The following is a 24,003-nucleotide window of genomic DNA, read 5'->3' as shown; positions in this document are numbered from 1 at the left end:
GGATATTATATTCATTCATTACACACAGACTGATATATTTCAAGTGTTCATTCCTTTTAATGTTGATGATTATAACTGACAACTAATGAAAACCCCAAAATCAGTATCTCAGAAAATTAAAATATTGTGAAAAGGTTCAATATTGAAGACACCTGGTGCCACACTCTAATCAGCTAATTAACTCAAAACACCTGCAAAGGCCTGTAAATATCTTAATTCGTGTTCCGAAGATGAACAAAGGTCTTCCGGGGTTGGAACAACATGAGGGTGAGTAATTACTGACAGAATTTTCATTTTTGGGTGAACTAACCCTTTAAAACTTCAAGGCCCTTTAAAACATCTTTCAGGAAATGCTTTGTCAAATCAACGTCTAAGACTATAGCGACAAATATGAGTATATTACTACTGTCATACCGGTTGTGCATGACTTTAGGGTACTTTTCCAGGTACACCTGAAACTGGACATTGTATCTGACAGAAACGCACCACATAATTCCCCTGCACTGAACACAAGCAGCAGTCAGACAAGCAAAAGAGCCTGGACACAGGAAACAATGAACAACAGACGTTGTTACATAACACACACACCCAGGCAAACTCTGTTCCACTTCACCTAATTGTGTGTGTACAGGTGTGCGGCATGTTTGAGTGTGTCTTACTGAAGTATGACTGCTACTCTCCATTACAATACCACAGCAAATGATCCATAACAGGCATGCTTTCATCTGTATTCTCTGACACAGAATGCAAAAAAAGTGACGTACATAAATACAAATGCATAATATTTTAATGTTGTTAAATGAAGAGGTTATAAAATGTATACAAATTTCACATGAATGTAAACTTGAATAAAAAACAAATAAATTTCACAAAAGTTGGCCAACAATTTCTTAAGCTGTAGTTCACACATTATAGCGTCTGAAAGGCAATTGCTGATGAATAAATGTATTGTGAGAAGTATATTTAATTCACAGTATAAGTAAACAACTTCTTATTATCGAATGGAACAAAATTACATTGTAATGAAACCTTATTAAGGCGGCGTAAAAATGAGACACATGGAAGCACCCATTAGTCTTAAAGGGATAGTTCACACAAAAATTACAATTATGTCATTTACACTGTGAAAAAAAGTTAAGTTGCTGCCTTAAATTTTTTAAAGTAAACTTTAAAATCTTGCCTAGTTAAATCTTATATAACGTCATGTTTAAATTGGTTAAATTATAGCTTAAAGTAATTGAAAAACATGTTTCAGACTTATTTTTTTAACCTTTTTTATAGTGTAATCCCCCTCATGTTGCACCAAAACCAAAATACTTCTGTTCAACTATCCCTTTATTGACTAAATAACATACAGAATACTAATAGTAGTGTGTCAGTATGCTATTTCTGCAGTATGTATACTGTAATGTATACTGTGCAGTATTCAGTCAGTTGTAACCCAGTACTCCATTTCTAACTTAGCCAATTAAACTGGTCCATATTGAAGGCAAGAAGGAAGATCGTTTGAGAACAGTGTGAGATCCATGGACCCCTTCCATCAGCATTCAGATACTCATGCAAGAGTGAGATCATCATCTTCAGATCTTGTATTTCTGTTTCCCTCTGTCACTGATCACGCAGATGTGCTGTGAGAGGGGGGAGAGAAAGATAATAGTAAGCCATTTAAGGGGACAACCGCAAAGTAAAATAATGTACACAAAGATAGCTAAAACGTTCATTATCCGTTAACAAAGCTGTCAGCAGATTTCGAAACAGACATAAATGAAGAACTAACACTGTTTACTGGCCAAGAAAGCTTAGTAATCAGGCGAAGTTGGTCTCTAAATGCCCAAATATCACTAATAACCGAAAGACATCCTCAAAAATGACTGATTTATGGCACTCTTCACAGATAGCAATTCTGTGTTACACAAAAAACACTCCTCACATTAAGATGCTCGACTCTCAACAGATTTTGGTCCCTTTAAGGCAAGTCATTTCACTTGGCGGCCATCTTTGAAACGCCTCTCAGGCAGCTGTTTCAGTTGGACAGCTCCTATATCTCTTTTTGGATGGGGAAACATCAAATTCTCCAAAGCTGTTCACCAAGCTTACGAATAGAATTTCATATTTGAAATCACCAAGGAAATCTGACAACAACGGTTTCATAAATGTTGTTTCTAAACGCGCAAATCATGACAAAACTGCATTTTTTTCAGGCTGGACCAGCATTGCATGTGCAGTCATAAGTGCGCGTCTCAGAACACTGACTGTTCCTGTAGCAACCAGAGCTTCTAAAGGCCGCTGCAGTGACCACAGATATGTATACGAAGATCCCACATCCCGCCGCTCCAGACACGTCGGCGCGTCCGCCATCTTGCAAACGGTCAGCGTGTTGTCACTCACAGTAAGAATCAATGATGTGAAACCGCCGAGATTTAAATTCCCGAAGAAATGGGATAACCTTTCACAGGTGAGAATATGTTGCTTTGTGTTTTTAAAGGTATTAACTCAATATTAAATGTTTTCACTATAGTACTTTTAATGATTTTAATTTGACTATTGTTAACTTTTTAATGTCGCGCCAACTGACGCCTTCGTTTTCTTGTATTGTGTTAGTTTAGCAAAATCATCTTCTGGACGGAGTCCATTTCATATATAGATATTCATACATGCGTCTAACTATGGGTGCAGACGCCAAGTCAACTTGCTCTTGAATGTTTACAGACTGCTCCATTATGGCGGACAGCTAACATATAGCAACACATTGAAACGGCCGCTAATGAGGCATCTATGGATGGCAGTGACGTGAAACTTTACCAATCTGTGATTGGCTCTTTTATATAAAAGGCGGGACTTATTTCACATCGCACTTTCTCCTTGTAATATGAGTGCAAATCATTATATATCTAGGCTGAATCCGAAATCGCCCCTTATACCCTCAAATAGGGCGTTATTTGAGGGGACAGCCATTTGTAGTGGTGTCCGAAACCATAGTGGACGTTATTCAATCCCACATTGCACTGCAATAACGAGTGTACAACCGATGTACGCTCAACGGCTGTCGGAATTCGCTCACTTGTTTTCATTCACTATCAAGTGAACGGTATTAGTGGACTAACGTAGGGAATAGTCAATAAGGGTTTAACGGGCGATTTCGGATTCAGCCCTAGTCTTTGTTTGGGTGTTAGCATGTTGCTAAGCTAATGATGCAATACTTAAGCATAAAAATACACAATATGTTAGACAGTCTACAATTTTAATTAGACAACTTTATAAATACTTTTGGGTATTGATATATTAGAGAAGAATAAAGTAGAAACATTTTCAATAATTTATCACACATTCACGGTTTGTTGATGTCAGTTAATGGTTAAATCACAAGCAGTTAAACAAATAAAATAGTCTATCTTTTTTAGTAAGTTTATTTTGTCTTTTTTCTCTAAAATTCAATTTAATTTTACATTTTCAGGTTTAAATATTTTAAATAAATGCTGTTTCTTTTACTTTCTATTCAAAGTATCCTGCAAAAATATAAAAATGTTACAAAAAATATTAAGCATGTTCTCAACATAATAAGAAATTCAAATCATCAAATTATGCTGACAATTCAGCTTTATCATCACAGGAATATATATATATTTTTTAAATATATATATATATATATATATATATATATATATATATATATATATATATATATATATATATATATATATATATATATATATAAAAGGTAGTTATTTTAAATTTGTAATAAGTTTAGTTAGTTTTTACTGCATTTTGATCAAATACATGCAGTCTGGATGAGCATAAGAGACTTCTTTTTTCTGCGAAATGCTTTCTAGGTGGGCAGATCACAAGATTTTGGAGCGTGCTGCTGTCTATGATGTATGCATGTGAGAGATAGATACTAGATTGCTGGATAATTGAGTTGAACAGCCCGGGGCATTCTCTGAAGTGGGTGTCATTTTTCACAACAGCTCACTTACCCCTAGCAACCAGCCCTCCAAATGGAGACAAATGGACAACTGTGCCGCTGCAGAGAGACTTTTCTTCCTAATTCTCACCCTGCTAATGCTGTCTGTCATTTCACGCTTTGGGTAGACATTGCAGGTAATACGTCACCGCAGTTCAAGCAAACAAACTCATTTATGCTTCAAAGAAGTTCTGTGCATTTCTCTACAGCAAGTGTGCGCCTTTGATACGCTGATCTCACACCAGTTGTCACTTCTAGACTTTGGAATAAGTAGACATATGGAGCGAGTCCCTCGTTTGGGGAGATTCCCACAATAAGCTTTCAAAAAGCTCTTTGCCAGAAGTGACAAACGATATTTAAGAACACTTTTTATACACCGAATTAACATAACAGCATGTCAGTTTCAGTCAATGTAACATTTAACCGTTTTATGTGTTGATAAAGGGGCTCTTACATTGAGATCTCTAAAGTATTCATTGTAATCCAAGGCATAGCCAACCACAAAACGATTGGAGATCTCAAATCCAACATCTGGAACAAATAGCACATAAAAGAAAAGGAAATGTTAATCTGTTCTTGTTATATTTTGGTTTTTCAAAAAAAAAAAAAAAAAGTGTGGGAAACAACAAAAAACAAAACAACAGTCAGGCAGCTTTAACCCTGTAAAGTCTGGCATGAAATAACAGTCATAAATGTATTAACTTAACAAAAAATAACAACCAAAAAAACATAGGTAAACCATTTTTTAGATAAGTATTATATTTAAAGCATCAGGCTTTTATGGCTCATATTGTAAGATATAGAGCTCATTACAACACATCCATTTTATTCACATGTCCAAACTGAGCAAAAATATGCAATTTGGTGCAGTTACTGACATTTATATGGCCAAAAAAGTATGATGAAATTCTGATCTTCATCTTGAAATAATCCTAACAATGTAAGTTACTTTTAAGTTAACTATATTAATTTCAGTAAAGATTCACAGCAAACCAAACCCCGAAGATGGACATTTTCACAATCATACTAAAAGACCTTTTACTTGCTAAAAAGTATGTCTATCGGATGACAGATTTAGAGGCCTGTGCAACAAATATGATACAGTAGGCTTTATAGAGTTAAAGTATATTATATAAGTACATTATTATACATGCAAAATTACATTAACCATTATGCAGAGTTTGTAATCATCACTTACAGTCTGGCAGATAACCTGTCCCACAAGGCACCCTTTTCACCAGCAACCTGTGACAGATATAAAACACTCAATATGTGCAAGTCTTCACCAATAATATAAACATTTCAGCACATACACAGTCCTACTGTACTGACCAGGTAAAGGAGACACAAAAGTATAGCTCAGGCCTGTACTGGACTGACTTACCCAGCTACTTTGATCATTTTGGGCTTGAAGGATTCAACGTGATCCAGCAGAGTCTTCATGGTCTTCCCAGTGTCCACGATGGCCTGTGGGAAGGAGATGAAGCCAAATACAGACGGCTGTCACACACTATAAGCTTAAGAAGCACACTCGACAACTTAAGAAGTCTTGGCATTGCATGAAATAATGACACCAGAGGCACAAAATAAACACTAGAATGCTTGAGTTCAATGTACTGTAAAATGTTTTATCAAACATTACTGTAGTCCATATCTATAAGTCAAAATCATTAGGGTTGGTGTAGTATTTTGTCCTACCACCAGCTATATTATATTATAATATATAAAAGTTTGAGGTTGGTAAGATTTTTTTAATGTTTATGAAAGACGTCTTATGCTCACCAAGGCTGCATTTACTTGATCAAAAATACAGTAAAACAGTAATATTGTGAAATATGATTACAATTTAAAATAACTCTTTTCAATTTCAATATATTTTAGAATGTTATAATGTATATTTTATCATTTTTTGTGGAAACTGCGATACATTTTTTTTTAGGAATTTGATGAATAGAAAGTTCAAAATAACATTTATTTATAATATAATATATATTTGAAATATACATCTTTTGTAACATCATAAATGTCTTTACTGTCACTTTTGATCAATGAATGCATTCTTGCTGAATAAAAGTAAGTATTAATTTCTTTCTTTAAAAAAGAATCATTCTGACCCTGCATTGTATTAATCATAGAATTATTATACAGTATATGCAAATATAATGTAGGTCCCTTTTAATGGCATGAACTGTTTTTACAGAAATGTGAATGTTTACATACTTTTGTAGCTGTATCAGACTGTATTATTTAACATCAAATCAAAACTAAATGTAAGCCACATATGGCATTATTAAATGCGAAAAGTTTGCAAAAAAAGGCAATTAAGACTGAAAAAAAAAACAATCATCTGGCTTCTAAGTAGTATGGAATGAACGCAGCTTGAATGCTTGGATAAGTAGAGGCCCAAAATGACACATGCTTGACTGACCAGGGCAGAAAGCAGAGGAATTTGCTATAAAGCATCTGAAAGGCCTCTATTTATTTGAAAGGATATTAAAGTGATTGAGGGAGTGAGTTTATCCAGACAGACAGAGCTCATCTCACAGCAGACGTACCTCCACAATCAGGACGTTCTTCAGTACATGTGAAGAGACAGACAGGAGATGCGTGACTGAATACACTGAACGCTCACGTCAACATCACAGCATTCAACAACTCAGAGTTAAGACAATACGAAGACTGTTTAGGCTACAATAAGGGTGGGGAAAAGGTCATACTGTGTTAGAGTAATGAGAATTACCACATTAAATAATAGGAATTACAAAAACAAAACTTAAAGGTAAACTATGTGGATACATTGTACTTATGAGAATTTGTGTGAATGTACCTAATCGTTTTGAATACAATTTCATTTGGGGTAAAACGTGACCTGTTTCCATGGGATTTACCCTTGAGCTATTTTTAACAATTATGTGATGAACAGCAATGAACATTTGTATAAAATTTGTTTATTACTGTGTAGACCGCCAAATAAACTACACTGCTCTATTTCCCAGCATGCATATTTCCAAGATTATAAACAGAGTGGTTTCATATTCAGGTGTAAATAAAAAAGACAAAAGATCTCTTACTAAAGATCTCTGTCTGTATCACAATCCTGAGCTCTACTGGGAAATCCAATTACTTGAGCAACTGAGCAGATCAATCCTCTTACTGAAGAATTAGACATCATAAACCTTTGACAAACTGTAACCACTCCGTCATGTCTAGCACAAGAGCACACACATGCATTCAGTTATAGCAGAATCAGTTACTGAAGGAAAAAAGAACTGGTTAAATGAATTTTAGGTCCATTATAATTATTGTTAATAATAATAAAAAAATATATATATTTTAAATATGGGCACCATTAAATAAAATTAGTGCAATTACCCAGAGAAAACGGTATCATTATTAAAAAAGGTTTTACATTTTAATGAAGGGAAAATCGGATGATTGGAAAGATTGGAAAAATAGCTGCAAAGTCTCTTATGCTCATCAAGGCTGCATTTATTTGTTTTTTAATTGTTTTTCTATTGTAATATACTTTAAAAAGCTGCAAAGCTGAATGTGATGCAAAGCCATTACTCCAGTCTTCAGTGTCACATGATCCTTCAGAAATCATTCTAATATGTGACCCTGGATCACAAAACCAGACACAAGTCACACGGGTATATTTGTGGCAATGGCCAACAATACATTATATGGTTCAAAATGATAGATTTTTCTTTTATGCCAAAAATCATTAGGATATTAAGTAAAGATCATGTTCCATGAAGATATTTTGTACATGTCCTACCGTAAATATATATGTTTGTGAGTGGATGCAGCAAACTCGCGAACATAAATGGACAACTCTAAAGGCGATTTTCTCAATGTTTAAATCTAAAAAAAAATTTATTGACCTTTGTGACTGGTTTTGTGGTCCAGGGTCACATATGCTGATTTGATACTCAGTTATCATCAACTTTGCTTAATATTTTTTGGTACCCAAACAGTTGATGTAACCCATGGACTTCCATAGTAGGAAAAAAAAACTATGGAAGTCAATAGGGTACATCAACTGTTTGGTTCATTCTTCACAATATCTTTCTTTGTTTTCAACAGAAGAGAGAAGTTCATACAGGTTTGAAACAACTTGAGGGTAAATAAATGATGACAGAATTTTCATTTTGAAGTGAACTATTCCTTATGTGATTATTTTACCCCAAAACAAAAGAACATGTATTATAATAATTTAAAATAAAATTATTATTTTTGTCTTACATTTCATCATGAACGCAGACAAGCTCAGTGCAGACTTGTTTTTCATCAGTTCTTTCTTATGATTTGGAATGTGTGCAAAGGATTGTGGGTGATTAAAGGATGCGAAGGATACACTTGATGCATCCCTCAGAATGAGCTGAATAAAGGAGGTGAAATGAAGGCTGCCTTCCAAAGATCCTTCTAATTGAGACTTGATGACGTGGCAGCCGGGGACGCAGCCACAACGAGTGCTGAACTTTCTGAACCTGCACCCTATTCTTCTGTGGTCCAGAATGGCAGGTATGTTTGAGCTGTGCCCTCTACTGTACAGGAATGAATCTGCATTTCCTTCAGCCTGGGGCTTATTCATTACACTTGTGTGAAAAGGTCTTTACGTTTGACAAAAATAGAACTTAGGTTTATTTTGTTATAAAAACAAACAAGCAAGCCCAGCCCAGGTGAGAGAAAGTAGCGCAAAAGTAACGCAACACCTTACTCTCCATTAAAAGTAACTAAATGCAACACAATTAGTTACTTTTTAGGGAGTAACACGATATTGTAACGCATTACTTATAAAAGTAACTGTAAAAGTAACTCATTACTTTTAAAAATCTCTAACACAGTGTGAGTGTGTATATATATATACACACACACACACACACACACACACACGCGCGCATGTCAATACAAAAACTTCTCACTTTATTATTTTATTTGTATCTATTTAACTCAAATTCTGTTTGTTTGGACGGTGGGAAAAAAATAGCAAATAGATATGTCTATTGAAAATATATCAATGTGTAAATCATATAAACATTTAACTTTTGCATGTCTTCCTTTGATCTGTTAAACGTGTTTCACAGAAACAGATTAGTCAGTTTTGACCATTTACCTTTCAAAAACTACATTTAAAGTAAATTTTCTTACAACACTCCTAACTTTCATTTTTGCCTTATTAATTTAAATAAAATTTAAAAGGCTTATCTCAAGTCACATTCCACCTCAAAGTAAAAAACGATAGAATTTCTCATAAAAAAACCTACATTTTTTTTGCATAGTTATTTGGACAGGTTTAATGAAAAGGCTGAGAATGTTTTACCTTTCCATTCAGCACAGACAGGTTCTCTGCTCCTACTATGTGGAGATCTGGAGTTGACTGGTCATTCTGGTTGGAAATCAAGATGAACAAGTCAAATATTATTATAATATTTCTTGTTTCATGTAAAAAAACTAAAATCAAAATGAAAATACGAAAATACAACATTTAGTACGTATTTACTGGGAACAATGTGTCATGGAAATACTTGTATTATCTACTTTCAATGAGCCAAGCCTAGACATTACATCAAGTTAGTTACATACTATTATTATTTAATGAGCAAGTGGATGAATAAGTGGAATAAGTGGATACTTTCCAGACAAAGCGATTTAGCATACAATAAATAAAACTTCTCCTAGATCCACCTGGGTTTAACAACTATAGGCTTTAGTTTGACTGCAATGCTGAGAAAAAAAATGCCTTCAAAGATGATAATGGGAAATCAACTGACAAACAACACGGAGCATGACAAATATAAAGTCACGACGCCCTCTGTTGACTAAATGCATACAATGCAGTCAACATTCATCAACAACAATCACATTTTATTAGTCAGAAATGAAGCAGAACTGGAGAGAAACTAGGCCTTTGCAGATACTTGAGTGACATATTATTAGTTCTCTATTAATGTAAAAACAACATGTAAAATAAGACCAGGAAGGTGTACTAAGAAAATATACACTACTGTTCAAAGGTTTGGGATATGATTTTTTTCCTGAAAGTAACTAATACTTCTATTCAGCAAGGACACGTTTAATTGATCAAAAGTGACAGTAAAGACATTTTAAAAAATGTTACAAAATATTTCTATTTCTAATAAATGCTGTTCTTTTGAACTTTCCATTAATAAAAAAGTATTTTGGTTTCCACAAAAATATTAAGCAGCATGTGACAGTTTTCATGTGACACTGACGACTGAAATAATGGCAGCTTTGCCATTACAGGAATAAATGACAAATTAAAATAGAAAACAGTTATTTTAACTTGTGATAATATTTCACAATTTTACAAAGAAGCTTTGGTGAGCATGAGCATGAAAGACTACTTTCATGAACTTAATTTAAAAAAATATATATATATCTTACCAACCCCAAACTTTTAAATGCTAGTTTAGCTTTTGTTTTATGTCTGGCTTCACACAGCAATTCACATGCATGAAGTAGATGATTCATTAGCACTGTGAAGCCATGCTGAGATAATCAGAAACAAAGTGGCATTTGTAAAAGTAAATCATTGTGTCTGTGTGCATGTGTGTGAAAGAAACTTGTGATTCATCATATGATCCAAGTAGTTTCGTGGCTGTTTTTGCATATAAAACGTTTAGGAAAATCACTTTATATTTGCTCAGTACTCAAAAAGCAGGATCAAGAACACTAAACTCCAAGTGTGCTCACCAGGTAGCTCTTGAGACGTATGAAGTCCACCCTCATGGGAAGGGTCTTGTTGGAGTTTCGGCACAGGACTTTGATGCAGTCCACCAGGTCAGCACAGAACTGAAAACCTCCCTTCAGCACACACAACACCACAATGTCATGATCGCCAAGATCTTCCAAGATATTCCTTGCCAGTCTCTCGGTCCTGGAAGAAACCCATGACAGCACAACAAAGTCCATTTTAATCCAAAAATGTTAGTTTTTCATATTGAATTCTCAGGGGGGAAAACATTAAAGCCTATGTCTATATGCTTCACAGGCAAATAATCCTCAAGGTATCCAATTTGAAATGTATCCTGATAATTTAGAACCGATACCTTAGCAACAAAACATTTTTTTTTAAGAACACATAGTTCAAAACATGACTATTATCAATAAATCCCATGACTGCTGATTTACAAACAATAATTTATATAATTTTCGGTGAGATTTTCAGTACAAAGATATTATTCCGATAGAACAAGTATTAGGCCAAATAGCACTCAAATACCAATTTAAAAATTTTGTAGAAATGTCTACTAATACAGCAGGATCTTACATCTTATTCTTATCTTATATAATTATGATCCTTTATATCAAATTCTGATAGGAATCCTGCACAAATTCCATTGGATTTTTTTTTAAAGGATGTAACAAGCAGATTTTTCATTTCACTAGTAAAACTATAAAAACGACAAGCTAACAAGCTTGTAATATAAATGCTTATCCAAAGTCACTGATAATTGTAGAGTAATTGCAAAATGAACCCACGTGCAAATTAATTGTCATTAACCTCACAAAAGGAAAGGCGGCAATTCATTGCATTGTTCACATGTAGTCATTTCCCACGCAATTTTAGCAAACATTTGTAAAATGTGTGTGTGTGTGTATGCATACATATATAAACAAACTGATGTTAATTGTGATTAATTAATTTGACAGCACAATTATAAACTTAAACACAGAAGCATTATGCTGTAAATCACTGTAGTTCTAAATACTGCAAATAAAGGCATTTGAAATCTCAAAACAGTTGCATTGCTGAAATGTTTTAAAAATGTAATATGAAGTTAAATCTATTAAAATATAAAGCTAGCTTATATTAAAAATATTGTTTCATTTGTTAATATGCAGTAGGTTCCAAAGGTCTAAAAATATTTGGAAAAATAAAATAAAAAATGGTCTGGTCTGCATGGTGGACGTCATCGGTAAGTGTCTAAATGGCGCCTTAATTGCATTTCCAGTACCTGTCCATGATAACTCCATGTGGGATGTAGACACAGTCCAGATCCTCCGAGTAATGCTCGGGATAGGTGAAAAGATCCAGCGGGTACCCGGGCCAGTCATCTGGGATCTATAAAGCACAGTTGAGCTGAGGCACATGCATTTTATTTTCACGTGTTACAAAGTTTCAGCACCATGTTAGCTACGTTTACAGTATGATTACAACGTTTCCAATGAAGTGAAATCCGTCAGCTTCGGATGGTTTCACACTAAAATGAGTAGGCTACACTAAGTTATATGAGTTACGTAATTTATTTTGCGATGCTTTTAGTTCACAAACCACAATTCCTTTATCCGTGTCTGTTTGTTTGCGTTCCCGTCCTGCCATGTTGGATTCCTTCAGCTCGTTGATCTACAAGTAGCCTATACCCCACGAATGAATTGAACTCTTCTCGCGTCCCGTCCACATCGGTATTGTTGATGACGTCATCGGTAGCGCACAGAATGGGTGTCACCGGTGGCGGAGCTTGGCGTATCGGTATGTGGGTGCAAGTGAGAAAGTCTGGGTTTCGTGCAATCCCTAGCTCTTGTTCATTACGTATTTATCTGAAGTTATTAATTATGTAATATTTATATTTATCTTACGTTGTTGACTTGACGGTGTCAGCTTCACTGTTCAGTTGCCCCATTAAAAGCTGTGCAGTGTGCATCACCAGTGGGGTACTACGTCAGTGATCATGATTGGAAATCAGCCAATGAGAATGCGGTGCAATGAATGCAGCGGTCCACTTTAAAACCTTACATATACATACTATCCGTTATAGCCAACTGTGCTTTTTACTTTCCATAATTAAATAAAGTCCCTATTGCTTGTCTGCTTTTCACTGAATAATGCATTCAAATGTGTCCTCACAAACCTGGCTGGAATAGCCGAACCTGTTAATTACAAGAGAGTGTCCACATACTTTTGGGCAAAACCATAACTATTATGCATGTTTTAAATATATTAAAAATAATAATAAAATAATTACATTTTAAATAATACAAATCAAATAGCCTACTTTAAGTAATATGATAAAATGTTAAACCTACATGAAAACATTTTTAATGGTGATCAATGCTCTTTATAAAGGCCTTTGCTCTGTTTATGTTGTGGTTTGCAATACAGATCTTGATGAAATGCCATGGTGAAAACCTCCATGCTTCACAGTTGCATGAGGTTCTTTTTCTCAAATGCAGTGTTTGTTTGTTTTTGCCAAACATGCGGTTTTGTGGCCACATTACTCCAGACGGACTTTTCTTCTCGAAGACATTGGAACTACATTGCCTTGACATTTTTTTTTGTAAAGATTTTTGAGAACCTTTTTTCATGCTGACATTCAGACCAGATAGGTGCTCTTAAATAGCTTAAAATTGGCTATAATTGGCAGCAGTCCTTTAATATTGGCATGATGGTGACATCATGGATCGTTGTACTTCAATGAAATCAGACCAATTTACTGAGGTTTACAATAGAATAGCCTTTCGCTTTACTCGTGTTTTCATTTAATTCAAATCTTATGTACTTCATGTAGTGATAAATGTAGGGATGTACTAATTTTTTCACACAAGAAATTGCTATTCCTGTTTATTTACGCTGTACAAAACATTATAGTGCCTTTTGTTAAGTTATGCTGCCATTTCTTAGCATTGCTGAAATGAGCCTAATATCGGTATATGTCATAATGTTGAAAAAGCTGCACTTTAGACTGGGGGTGTACAGATTCCCAATATTGTATGTAGATATAGCTTATATGACTTTCTACTGCCTTTATTCTGAGGAAATTGATGAATCCGGGCAATAGGTGATTTCAATTTTACTGTCCTTGTGGGTATATTTGATGTCCCTCAATATAATCATAACAGCCACAGGATGCTGCATATATAGGTCATTATATTTTAACCACATAGGCAAAATCTAAGCCACACTATCTCTCCCTCCCTCTCTCTCACACACACGCTAATTTCAATTTTATTGTAATTGAAAAGGACCATAGCACAATTAACGCCAAGGTCACGAGCTCTGTGCAGGGGATGCATAAAATATACATGGAATGCAAGTTGCTTTGATATTTAAATAATATATTGCTTTTATAAAAAATATGCATCTAATTGTACCCTGTCTAATTGTAAAAAAAAATAAATAAAAAAAAATAATAATTTACAACATAATTTTCTGAAATGTAGACATTGTCTGCATGAATTATAAGGTAATTCGCTTACAATTCACACATTTGTATAGTGATTTACAGTAAAATTACACATACTGTCTTTCTTATTGTCGTTTTTTATCATAAATTGTCAGGTAACTTAACAAATAAAAAGAAATTTTACTGTACAATTTTTACATTAAATTTTTTACCGTGCAGGTTCAAAAGGTTTAAAGTCGGCAAACTGAAGTTGCAATGCCCAAACTGTGACGTTTATTCGAGTGAAAGGGCTTCTAGAACAAGAAAAAAATGTAAGCCTTGATTTTGAAAATTGATTGGATGGTTGTGGTTTGCTATTGCTGTGATGTCATGTGAGTGACAGGTAGTCCCGCCCTCACGCCAGTAAACACGTCAGAGAAGAGAAGTCTCTGCAAGCGGGAGGGGAAGTTGTTTTGATTAAAGATTAAGAAGAGGGCACATGAATTAAAATATAATGATGTGCATTGTGCATGGATAAATCATTTATAATAAAATAATGCAATATTCCATTCAAAAAATAAGAATTGTCCATTTTGATTTCATGGTGACTTTAACCCTATAATAATGTAACATGCTGCAACATATTCCCATGAGAACATCCCGTACCAGTTATCTCCCTTCACCCCACCCAAGTGCACAATATTGGCAGGGGCGAAGACCATTCTCAAGTCTTGAGTAACGAGGGAAAGAGGCTTTTGGAAACAATCAGCCCCCCACCAGCTCCGAGCGAGCATTCGTTACTGATGGGAGTAGTGAACGCTATAGTAACCCACGGCAGAAACGATGCTGTAGATATTTGCCACAGTCGATTGCTCTTAAATCTACACACATAGGCTTGACGCGTTCGGTCCACAGAATGCCCGTTTATCTACAGACGTGGGTGGAGTGGTCGGTGTGTGTATTTGTCTGATTGAAGCATTAGAGTTGAGTAACTTTTGAGAATGCGCGTCTGTTTACGTTGAGCTGAGGAATGGGCGCACTTATGAAGTGAATGTCAATGGAGAATGTTCACGGTCCTTGTTGGCGTCGAGGAATGGATGCATTCCTGCTCTACCTTCTTCTGCTGTTGGGAAATGCGAAGGGATCAAATTATGGCTACGTGGAATGGTCTGAGAGCGATAAAGATCCTGAAATCAAGGCTAAATATCCGATTTACAGCACCGGGGAGACGATGCACCAGCAGACGACCATCTCCAACCCCTTTAGCACCGAGCGAGCGGCGGTGGCGCACAAGCTCGAGGAGGATCTGCCGCGGGTGGTCACCGCTTTCCTGCACACGGGGGACTCATCCACCCTGGAGCATGTCAGTTGTTCACGGCGGTATGAGCTGAGCAGTCTCCGCGGTGGAGCTCACGCCGCCTCGCACTCCTCCCTCCACGGCATCCTCGACACCATGGCGCACGCCACCAACTTCCTAAACATGCTCCTGCAGTCCAACACATCCAGGGAGCAGTATCTGAGGAGGGATATCCAGTGGTACCACGCGCTGGTGACGAGTATGTTGGAAGGGAATCCTAAAATCCACCGGGCAGTGGTCACATTTCACACGGATTCTCCAGAGGCGCCTGGTCCGCAGGTGTTCCTCCAGGCGACCAGAGGCCAGGAGCGCATAGTGATTCAAGATCTGTCCACATCCGCGCGCCATCGCCTTAAAAACAGGACGTCTGAGTCCGACTGGTACAACGAGTTTCGGGACCGAAAGAGACCCCAGCGGTTGGCCAAAGGTCGAGGCTTTCCAGCAGCCCAGGGCGGATATTTTCTGGACAGTCATGTCAAGTGGTCTGCGCCCTATCTAGAGTGCAAGCACGGCAGTTTTGTGCCGCACTGGCTCTTAACTCTCTCCGCAGGTTTCTATGGCTTGAAGAATAACACGGCGCCAGAGTTTAGGTAAGACAATGTTATCTATGCTGCTATTCTTTGATCTAAACTTTATATTATTATTAATAATAATAATAATGAGACAAAAATGTCTGACTCAAGTCATCCTAGAGCTTTAAAGAAACAACCACCAAACTCGTGTCAGACCTTTAGACTGATCGGACTTTATCATTTTATATGTCTAAGATCTATCTATCTATCTATCTATCTATCTATCTATCTATCTATCTATCTATCTATCTATCTATCTATCTATCTATCTATCTATCTATCTATCTATCTATCTATCTATCTAGGTCTATCTATCTATGTCTGTCCGTCTGTCTCTGTCTGATAGCAACCTTCAAACTTTAAACATACTTCAAACTCAAGCATTTAATACTGCAAACTTTCTGGTCAGGCTTTCTTTCTTAAGCCAACATCAAAGTTTGTCTTGACTAACTTTTTTTAATTGTAGCAGTTATACATCAACAACACAGACTGAACCACAAATTCAAACTTTGTAACTCACAAACCCCAACTTCATGTTTATGTAAGACAAGTTTTTAGTTTGAGCATACATTAGATTGTATATATACATGCAATAACTTTGCTAATGTTTAGATCAGTTATTCACATGATATGAATGTTGAGGAGAACGGGGTAATTTCTCAGAATTGGTTTATTAAGTCACTTTGTGTTGGTTCTGTAACCAGAACCTAAACATTTCCATAAGAAAAAAAGATTACACTATAGTTCACTGAACACGTGTTAACATATTGCCGTATGTGGGTGCCACAATGGTAATACCATTAAGTCAAAAACTCAACAACAACAAAAAAGCTCTATGATTCAGTCATGGGCAGTGTCTCCATGTGATTTAAATAAGTAAACCCCAATAGAATCAACCATACAACTAACTAACTAGAATCACGAGTTTAACATGAATGAATAGTTTTAGTTTAACTTAAAGAAATGGTTCTCATTTCAATTTAATTTAAATAATCCTACAATTAATGCTTATTGTTTAGCCCTGTGATTTATATAACCTTTCTTATATTCAGTGTTGGCAGTCCAGATGTGATACTGGTTTCATCCAGAACACCACCAAAGTGTTTGTTTATTTATTACTAAAGCAATTTAAATTGTTGTTAGCAGATCCTCAATTACAGTTTAACTCAGTCGCTTTGGTACATTTCTCAGATCAGAATTGAAATTCTCAAAACTACCTGTTCAATCTTCACATCATTGTGTCACTTGTGCAAATCAAAAAAAACACATTTCTTTGAACAAGTTGCATATGCTTTGGTACAACCATGCAAATGATTATGTATTGTCTGCTGTTTCCTACATTATCAATTGCTTATGTCATGTTTATCAAAATTTATTATAATGGGTCTCTGTTGAATTGTCTCACCCTCCACAACATTTAGACATTAGTTCATAGCATAAGTCTTTACATGCAAAATGGTTGAACAAGTTGTCATAATATGCAGTTTTCCCTAAGGAGATTGTCCTATGTTCATGTTTTGCAATGACATGGTCTGTCAACAAATAACAGTACAAACAGTAAAAGCGTAAATGTGAATCTTGTCCAGTCACTTGCAATCAAACTCCCACATACACTAAAATGTCTAACCTTCAATTTACAATAATTGTAATAAAAACTTTAGCCACAGTTTACATCAGAACATCCCTCCAGAGTACACTGTTATATTGACAACATGACTAAGCAATTTGACTCTGTCTTATCCGGACACATTGACTCAAGGACTTGTCATTCTGATGGCACTGACATGTTCATTGACACAGATATTTACTTTTGAGAGATGAACTAAGGATTTTGAGCAAGAGACTGGCTTTTGCAGGTAAACCATGGTGTTTTGCTATTTGTACAAATAGTTTTGAGAAATGCACTTTTACAAATGTCGAGGATGATTCGAGAAATGTAAGCGATTGAGAAAAACTGTAAGCACAAAGCTCAACACTTCACCACAATGGTAACCACCGAAACCACTAACATAACAGAAACATTTAAAAGCCATCATAATAGAAAGTTAAATATTAACAAGTCTCTCCATTTTCTCATCTTGCCAAAAATGCATAAAATAACACTTTATTTCAACATTTACTCTCCCAATTCAGCCCCTTTGCAAAGCATGATGAGAAGTGAAAGTCCTGTTTGATTGGGTTACTTGATTGAAACATGTTATTCCAAAGTGAAAACATCAAGTCAAAGATTAACTGTTTCTAGTCAATTTAACATGAAGCGATCACATTTGAACCAGAAACCTGAAACAGTGGTGTTTAATCAAAATGAATTGTTTAAATACAGTGAACAGCATTAAAAAAAATCCTTTTTAGTGTGATATATTCTGATATATAAATAAACGTTATTCTTTTATAAGATTTAAAACACATGCCTGACCTGATTTCTATGACAAATCCTGAGAACAGTTCAATCTCTCAGTTAATATTATATTTCAGTTTCAGTTAATTAGTTGACTTTTGTCTGAATGTATGCTGAGGTTATATTGTGTATACCCAGCAAATATAGCAAAAATATGACAATATTATGATGCTTGAATATTAGTTTTGTGGCAAGAATATAAGAGATTTTGAAATAATTTCAGAACAATTTACAGTTACTTAGGCCATGTTTACACGGAAACGATCTGAAGAGAAAACGCAAAAGTGGCGTTTCGTTTTCACTTTTTATTCTGCGTTTAGACGAGCGTTATGGGGGGAAAATCTGCATGCATATGGAGACGCAAAAGTGTTAGAAATGCGATGTAGTATGCACTCCAGGCGGCTAGGTGGCAAAGCACTGCCACACAACAACAACAAGTCCGTGCGCCTGCGTACAACCTTCCTTCTACTTCTCTCCCTAGTAGCGCGAAATTGAAAAGACTCTTGGACGTTTATCAGAGCTGCTAGGGCAACTTGAAGGTCCGACGTATGGAAATAATCCGACATGTTGGTTGTTATTTTCCTGTACTGGCGCATGCCTGTGACGTAAATGCGTACGCGACGAGAGCCACCGTGAGCAGATTTGCGTTTTTACCCGTTTAGATGGAAACGCGACGGTGGAGCGTTTTTAAGATTTCCACTTTGGAGGGTGGTTTCACTTTTTTGCGTTTTTAAGCCCCAAAAACGCCGTCGTCGTGTAAACGAAAGGCACATCCGATAAAATATTATTACGTTTTCACCCGGAATCGTTTTCGTGTAAACAGGGCCTTATATATAACCATATCTGCAGGTATTTGGACACTTAAGCCCTGTTTTCACTTGGTATTAAGATGCGTTTTGGCTGATCGGATCATGAGGGAGACATTCCCGTTTACACCTGGTGTTTTAATCCGTCTCTTTTGTCCACTTTCAAACACTTCTGTCCTGATTTCTTCGAGGGGAGGGTCTATGGGCGGGTACATGTATGGGCTTTTTCAGATATTTAGATGTAATTGATGAAATAAGCTCACACAATTTACATACTGTATAAACGCGACCAGAAAAACATACGGAGAGCAGCAGCTTCAGTTTCTGCTCTGACAGCCGCAAGACCAGTCCACAATGCATCGTGTTTTACAGTACAAAACCGTAATACATAAATACAGTATATAAATGGTGAAAATGGGCTGTTAATTAGCAGAAATTGCTTACCATGCAAAATATTGCCCAGAATATGTATGACAACAGGAGTATGACGTATATGGAATCTTTAATGGAATCAAGCATCTAATAAATAAAGCAAGACAACAGAATGCAATAATACCGAAGTATTCATCAAATGCCATGTTAATTATTTACAGCAATAATCTGACAAAAATTAGATCTCAAACCAATTCATTCTACTCATAAAGTTATTGTGACGTCTATATTGTGTATCCAATGTGTTTCGAATTACGGATATGCAACAAACTTTCTGGAAGCAGTCATGAGTAGCTAGTAGATTTCTCCAAAGATGTGGTACAATAGTTGAACAGCATATTAAAGGGATACTCCGCTTTTTTTTGGAAATAGGCTCATTTTACAACTCCCCCAGAGTTAAACTGTTGAGTTTTACCGTTTTTGAATCCATTCAGCCGATCTCCGGTTCTGGCGGTACCACTTTTAGCATAGCTTAGCATACATCATTGAAGTGGACAAGACCATTAGCATTTCTAAAAAAAATGACCAAAGTGTTTCGATATTTTTCCTATTTAAAACTTGACTCTTCTGTAGTTACATCGTGCACTAAGACCGACGGAAAATGTAAAGTTGCGATTTTCTAGGCTGATATGGCTAGGATATACTCTCATTCCTGCGTAATAATCAAGAAACTTTACTGCCGTACCGTGAGAGCAGCAGGCGTAATGATATGACGCAGCGCCTGAAAATAGGCCACCTTCCGTCAACACAACGGAACTATTTTCAGGCGCTGCGTCATATCATTGCGCCTGCTGCTCTCATGGTACGGCAGTAAAGTTTCTTGATTATTACGCAGATTATTTCGCAACTTTACATTTTCCGTCGGTCTTAGTGCACGATGTAACTACAGAAGAGTCAAGTTTTAAATAGGAAAAATATCGAAACTCTTTGGTCATTTTTTTTTTAGAAATGCTAATGGTCTTCTCCACTTCAATGATGTTGCTACGCTATGCTAAAAGTGGTACCGCCAGAACCGGAGATCGGCTGAATGGATTCAAAAACGGTAAAACTCAACAGTTTAACTCTGGGGGAGTTGTAAAATGAGCCTATTTCCAAAAAAGTGGAGTATCCCTTTAAGGGAAAGCACCCCAGGTTTGGAAAAACATGAAAGTGGGTAAATGATGACAAAATTTTCATTTTTGGTTGAATTACCTCTTTAATTTTCAGGCCGTTGTGCAGTTTAGCTCCTATTCAGTTTCATTCCATTTGTTTCATTTGTTCACATTACATAACTTACAAAGACAACAAAGCAAATTAATCTTTCTCAAAGGGTTTTAATTAAGGTCTGTATAGCCTACTTAGTCATATAAGGTTATTGTGTTTTTAATAGTCTGTTGCATAAATTGGTATGGTTCGGTGATGGATATTTCAGGGTAGTGCCAGACATGTATTTACTGTATATCAAACTGAAAACAAACTAACTCATTCTCACAGCTATAGATTTTATTTAGTCTCAGTCTAGAAAAGAAAAACTCTTCCTTTGTAAGAAAGCAACCTGCCCCTCGTGAAACCAAACTTTCAGCTGGAAATGCATGCATCTGTTTGCCAAAAGCTTAAATGTGAACTATGTTAAGACAAGAACTACGTGAATAAACGTTTCCTCTCTGCTCTTAAGGTTATGTATGTAGGATGTAATTTGGAATGATATTACTGTAAAAATATTGCAAGGTAAATATGCCTACTCTTGTAACACAATTTGATGCTGAGAATGTAGTGTAGCTAAAATGGACTTTTATGTCTTATTTTATGATGGGTTGTAATTAAATGCACTGTCAAATCTGTGAGGATTTTCAATCAGTCAGCCATCAGGATATTCAAACCTCTTCTCCGAAATGAAAAAAGCTAAAGGTAATTGGAAGTGTTTAACACATTAGGCTGGCGATGCTTTGTTATATGTAATAAATAGCTACAGCTTTCACTGAAAGTCACAAAAGTTGTGTAAATTGTAAGCATAATGGTCTTATTTGCCGCTTTTTTACTTGAAGGAGGTGTCACGACAGAGTAGATATTGATTTGCCGTGGCATTTGAGTGTGAAACTCTATGATTACCTTTCTCATTTTTTTCTTGCAGTATGTTTAACATCAGTTATTTTTATCCTTGTGTAAGTTGTTTAAACCCTTGATCATCAAGACATTGTTATAGGGTTTGAGAAAAGGATTCTGAACATTGTTAACACCCCTCAACTTGAAAGAGGAGTGCACTGAGCCAGATAATTCTCACATTTCTCGGTCTCATTTCTCGGTGGTTCTCTCTCTCTCTCTCTCTCTCTCTCTCTCTCTCTCTCTCTCTCTCTCTCTCTCTCTCTCTCTCTCTCTCTCTCTCTCTCTCTCTCTCTCTCTCTCTCTCTCTCTCTCTCTCCCGCTCATGCTCCATTTTCTTTGCCTAAAGATAAGAGAGAGTGCTGGCAGCTCAAGCTATCTGCAGGTGTTTGTTTCACATCTCAGCTGACAGATGGCTTCTGCCTTGTGGGCCTTCACTGGATTTGGATGGGTAGAAGATGGGTAGAAATGAGGAGGGAGGAATGATTTGGGGGCTCATGCATATAACAATCAGTGTCACTCCCTGGCGGCTCCAGACACCAAATGAAAAGAAAATCAAGGAGGGAAAGACAAAAGAGATATTTACTTGAACTCTTAGTCTTCTAATAAAATGTATTTCTTGATTAAAAGCAGTAGGAACATGATGTATCCATTCGGATATATATATATAATATATATATATATATTATATATGGGCTGCACGATCGAAATTATCGAAATATCGCAAATATACATTTCACATCATAGCCTATTGACGTTTTATTTCCTAACGTCAAATCAACATCGATTTAATGTCAATGATTGACCTGAGATGTAGGGACCAGAAAAAACATGTCAGATTGATACCTTTGTTTGGCCTCTTTACAACCACAAGGAAATAATTACAAAATATAATGAAAATATGCATATTCATGCATGTTATACATGGTGGTCAAAATCTTGACTATTTGTTGATGTCAAATTGACGTCAAGGTGCCCGCTGGGTAACGGAAGGATTTTAATACTTCAAAAGTCTAAATTTTAGATCGACGCAGACAGTAGAAAATAGACTACACATGACTGCTACATACGTATGACGTGCTTTATGTTATCAGCCGCAATAAGCGAAGTAGGCCTAATCACGCTTAATCGATTCATACTTGGATAGCGCGTGATCCCATGTTCAGTTCTCTTCCGCAGCTTATATGGCCAAAAACACACAAAATTGCCAAAATGCCCATCTTGGTGAGTAGCCTATTCACGTAAACACAGTCAGTAATGTCTTAAGCCGGGTTACGACAAATGTTGAGAATCCTAAAAAGTTCCCCTGAAGTCTTTGATCGCTAGTTTGACATGTTCGCCGACAGCCAATTAATGACATTTGCAATCACATTTTTTTACGACATTCTGGATGTGTCAGAAGATTTGACGCACAGTCCTGCAGTGTGGCTTCTCCTTTGATAACCTTTAAATTAATAAACCGATTGCAGTGCAGTCAGAACCTTTTGACGTATTAGGTTCACACATAGACAGTATAAGAAATGGACAGAGCCATCTCATTGGAACTCAGTTGAGACAGTTGAAGCCCATTTTTAGCGATTTCTGAGCACTTCCGTTCCTGACGCGCAGACTCAAACCGACTCAAACTAAGCTTGATGACGTGAGCAACCTGTCTGACAGACGTTAATCTTCTAGTAGCTGTGCGTGAAAATTGCCAACGTTAATCTTGCAGAGACGGGGAACTTGAGCAAAGAGTTCTTTGGCGTGAGTGAGCAGGAGTAAGTATTCCGTTGCTTTTATGGACTCATTATCTATGGGCTTCTCCCTTGACGGGACGTCCCCCCGATCGCCTGCGAGCTTCTCCTCCTGTCTGTACGGTAATTTCTGTACAGCGCGACAGAGAGGCGAGTGGTTATGACGCAATCGTTAGCCTATTTTTACTAAAACTGTTTCTACGGGGCCAAAATGTAACATAGAAGGTAATGGAGCACTTTATACATTGTCGTGTTTCTTTAGAAATAAATAATGGACAAATGGAGTCTTTAAACGCCTCAGATGTAAAGTTATTCGCTGTCAAAGTGACGCCAAAATGAATGGGAGTCAATGGAAATGCTAACGCAAGTGAAGTTCTGCTACAACATGGCGGCACCCGGCCGGCTTCAACTTCCGGTCGATGGATTACCCCCTTGGGTTCACACAGGGGCGTAGCAGCCATTATAAAAGTGGGGGGGGGGGGACAAAATGGTGTGGTGATGTGACCCAAAGGTCAGTCCTTCCAGAAAAAAGTGGAGT

General features: G+C 36.5%; 2 protein-coding genes across 2 annotated transcripts in view; one reads left to right on the top strand and one right to left on the bottom strand.

The window, feature by feature from the left end:
• Positions 1 to 1,123: 1,123 nt before the first annotated feature.
• prtfdc1b (phosphoribosyl transferase domain containing 1b) lies at positions 1,124 to 12,508 on the bottom strand. Its single transcript, XM_056262983.1, has 9 exons — positions 12,261 to 12,508; positions 11,944 to 12,050; positions 10,679 to 10,862; positions 9,285 to 9,350; positions 6,517 to 6,534; positions 5,346 to 5,428; positions 5,160 to 5,206; positions 4,416 to 4,492; positions 1,124 to 1,628 (listed from the first exon to the last, which is right to left on the bottom strand). The coding sequence occupies exons 1-9, from the start codon at positions 12,306 to 12,308 to the stop codon at positions 1,581 to 1,583; spliced, it is 678 nt and encodes a 225-aa protein (XP_056118958.1). The 5' UTR covers positions 12,309 to 12,508; the 3' UTR covers positions 1,124 to 1,580.
• Positions 12,509 to 14,804: 2,296 nt separating this feature from the next.
• The window catches only part of gpr158b (G protein-coupled receptor 158b), a 59,081-nt gene continuing 49,882 nt past the window's right edge, over positions 14,805 to 24,003 (top strand). The window contains exon 1 of the mRNA XM_056262917.1: positions 14,805 to 16,035. Within this exon, the coding sequence (XP_056118892.1) occupies positions 15,140 to 16,035 (896 nt within the window). The 5' untranslated portion in view covers positions 14,805 to 15,139. The remainder of the gene's footprint in view (positions 16,036 to 24,003) is intronic.

Source organism: Rhinichthys klamathensis, unplaced genomic scaffold (assembly GCF_029890125.1).
Source record: "Rhinichthys klamathensis goyatoka isolate OS25496 unplaced genomic scaffold, OSU_Roscu_1.1 h1tg000011l_1, whole genome shotgun sequence".
Taxonomy (NCBI): domain Eukaryota; kingdom Metazoa; phylum Chordata; class Actinopteri; order Cypriniformes; family Leuciscidae; genus Rhinichthys; species Rhinichthys klamathensis.
This window is presented reverse-complemented; position numbering and strand designations above follow the sequence as displayed.

Excerpts from the sequence above, each read along its gene's own strand:
- prtfdc1b (XM_056262983.1), bottom strand. The coding sequence starts at position 12,308 with ATGGCAGGACGGGAACGCAAACAAACAGACACGGATAAAGGAATTGTG. Across the intron at positions 5,207-5,345 it reads AAAATGATCAAAGTAGCTGG|GTTGCTGGTGAAAAGGGTGC; the intron begins GTAAGTCAGTCC and ends TATCTGTCACAG. Across the intron at positions 4,493-5,159 it reads GACAGGTTATCTGCCAGACT|ATGTTGGATTTGAGATCTCC; the intron begins GTAAGTGATGAT and ends TATTTGTTCCAG.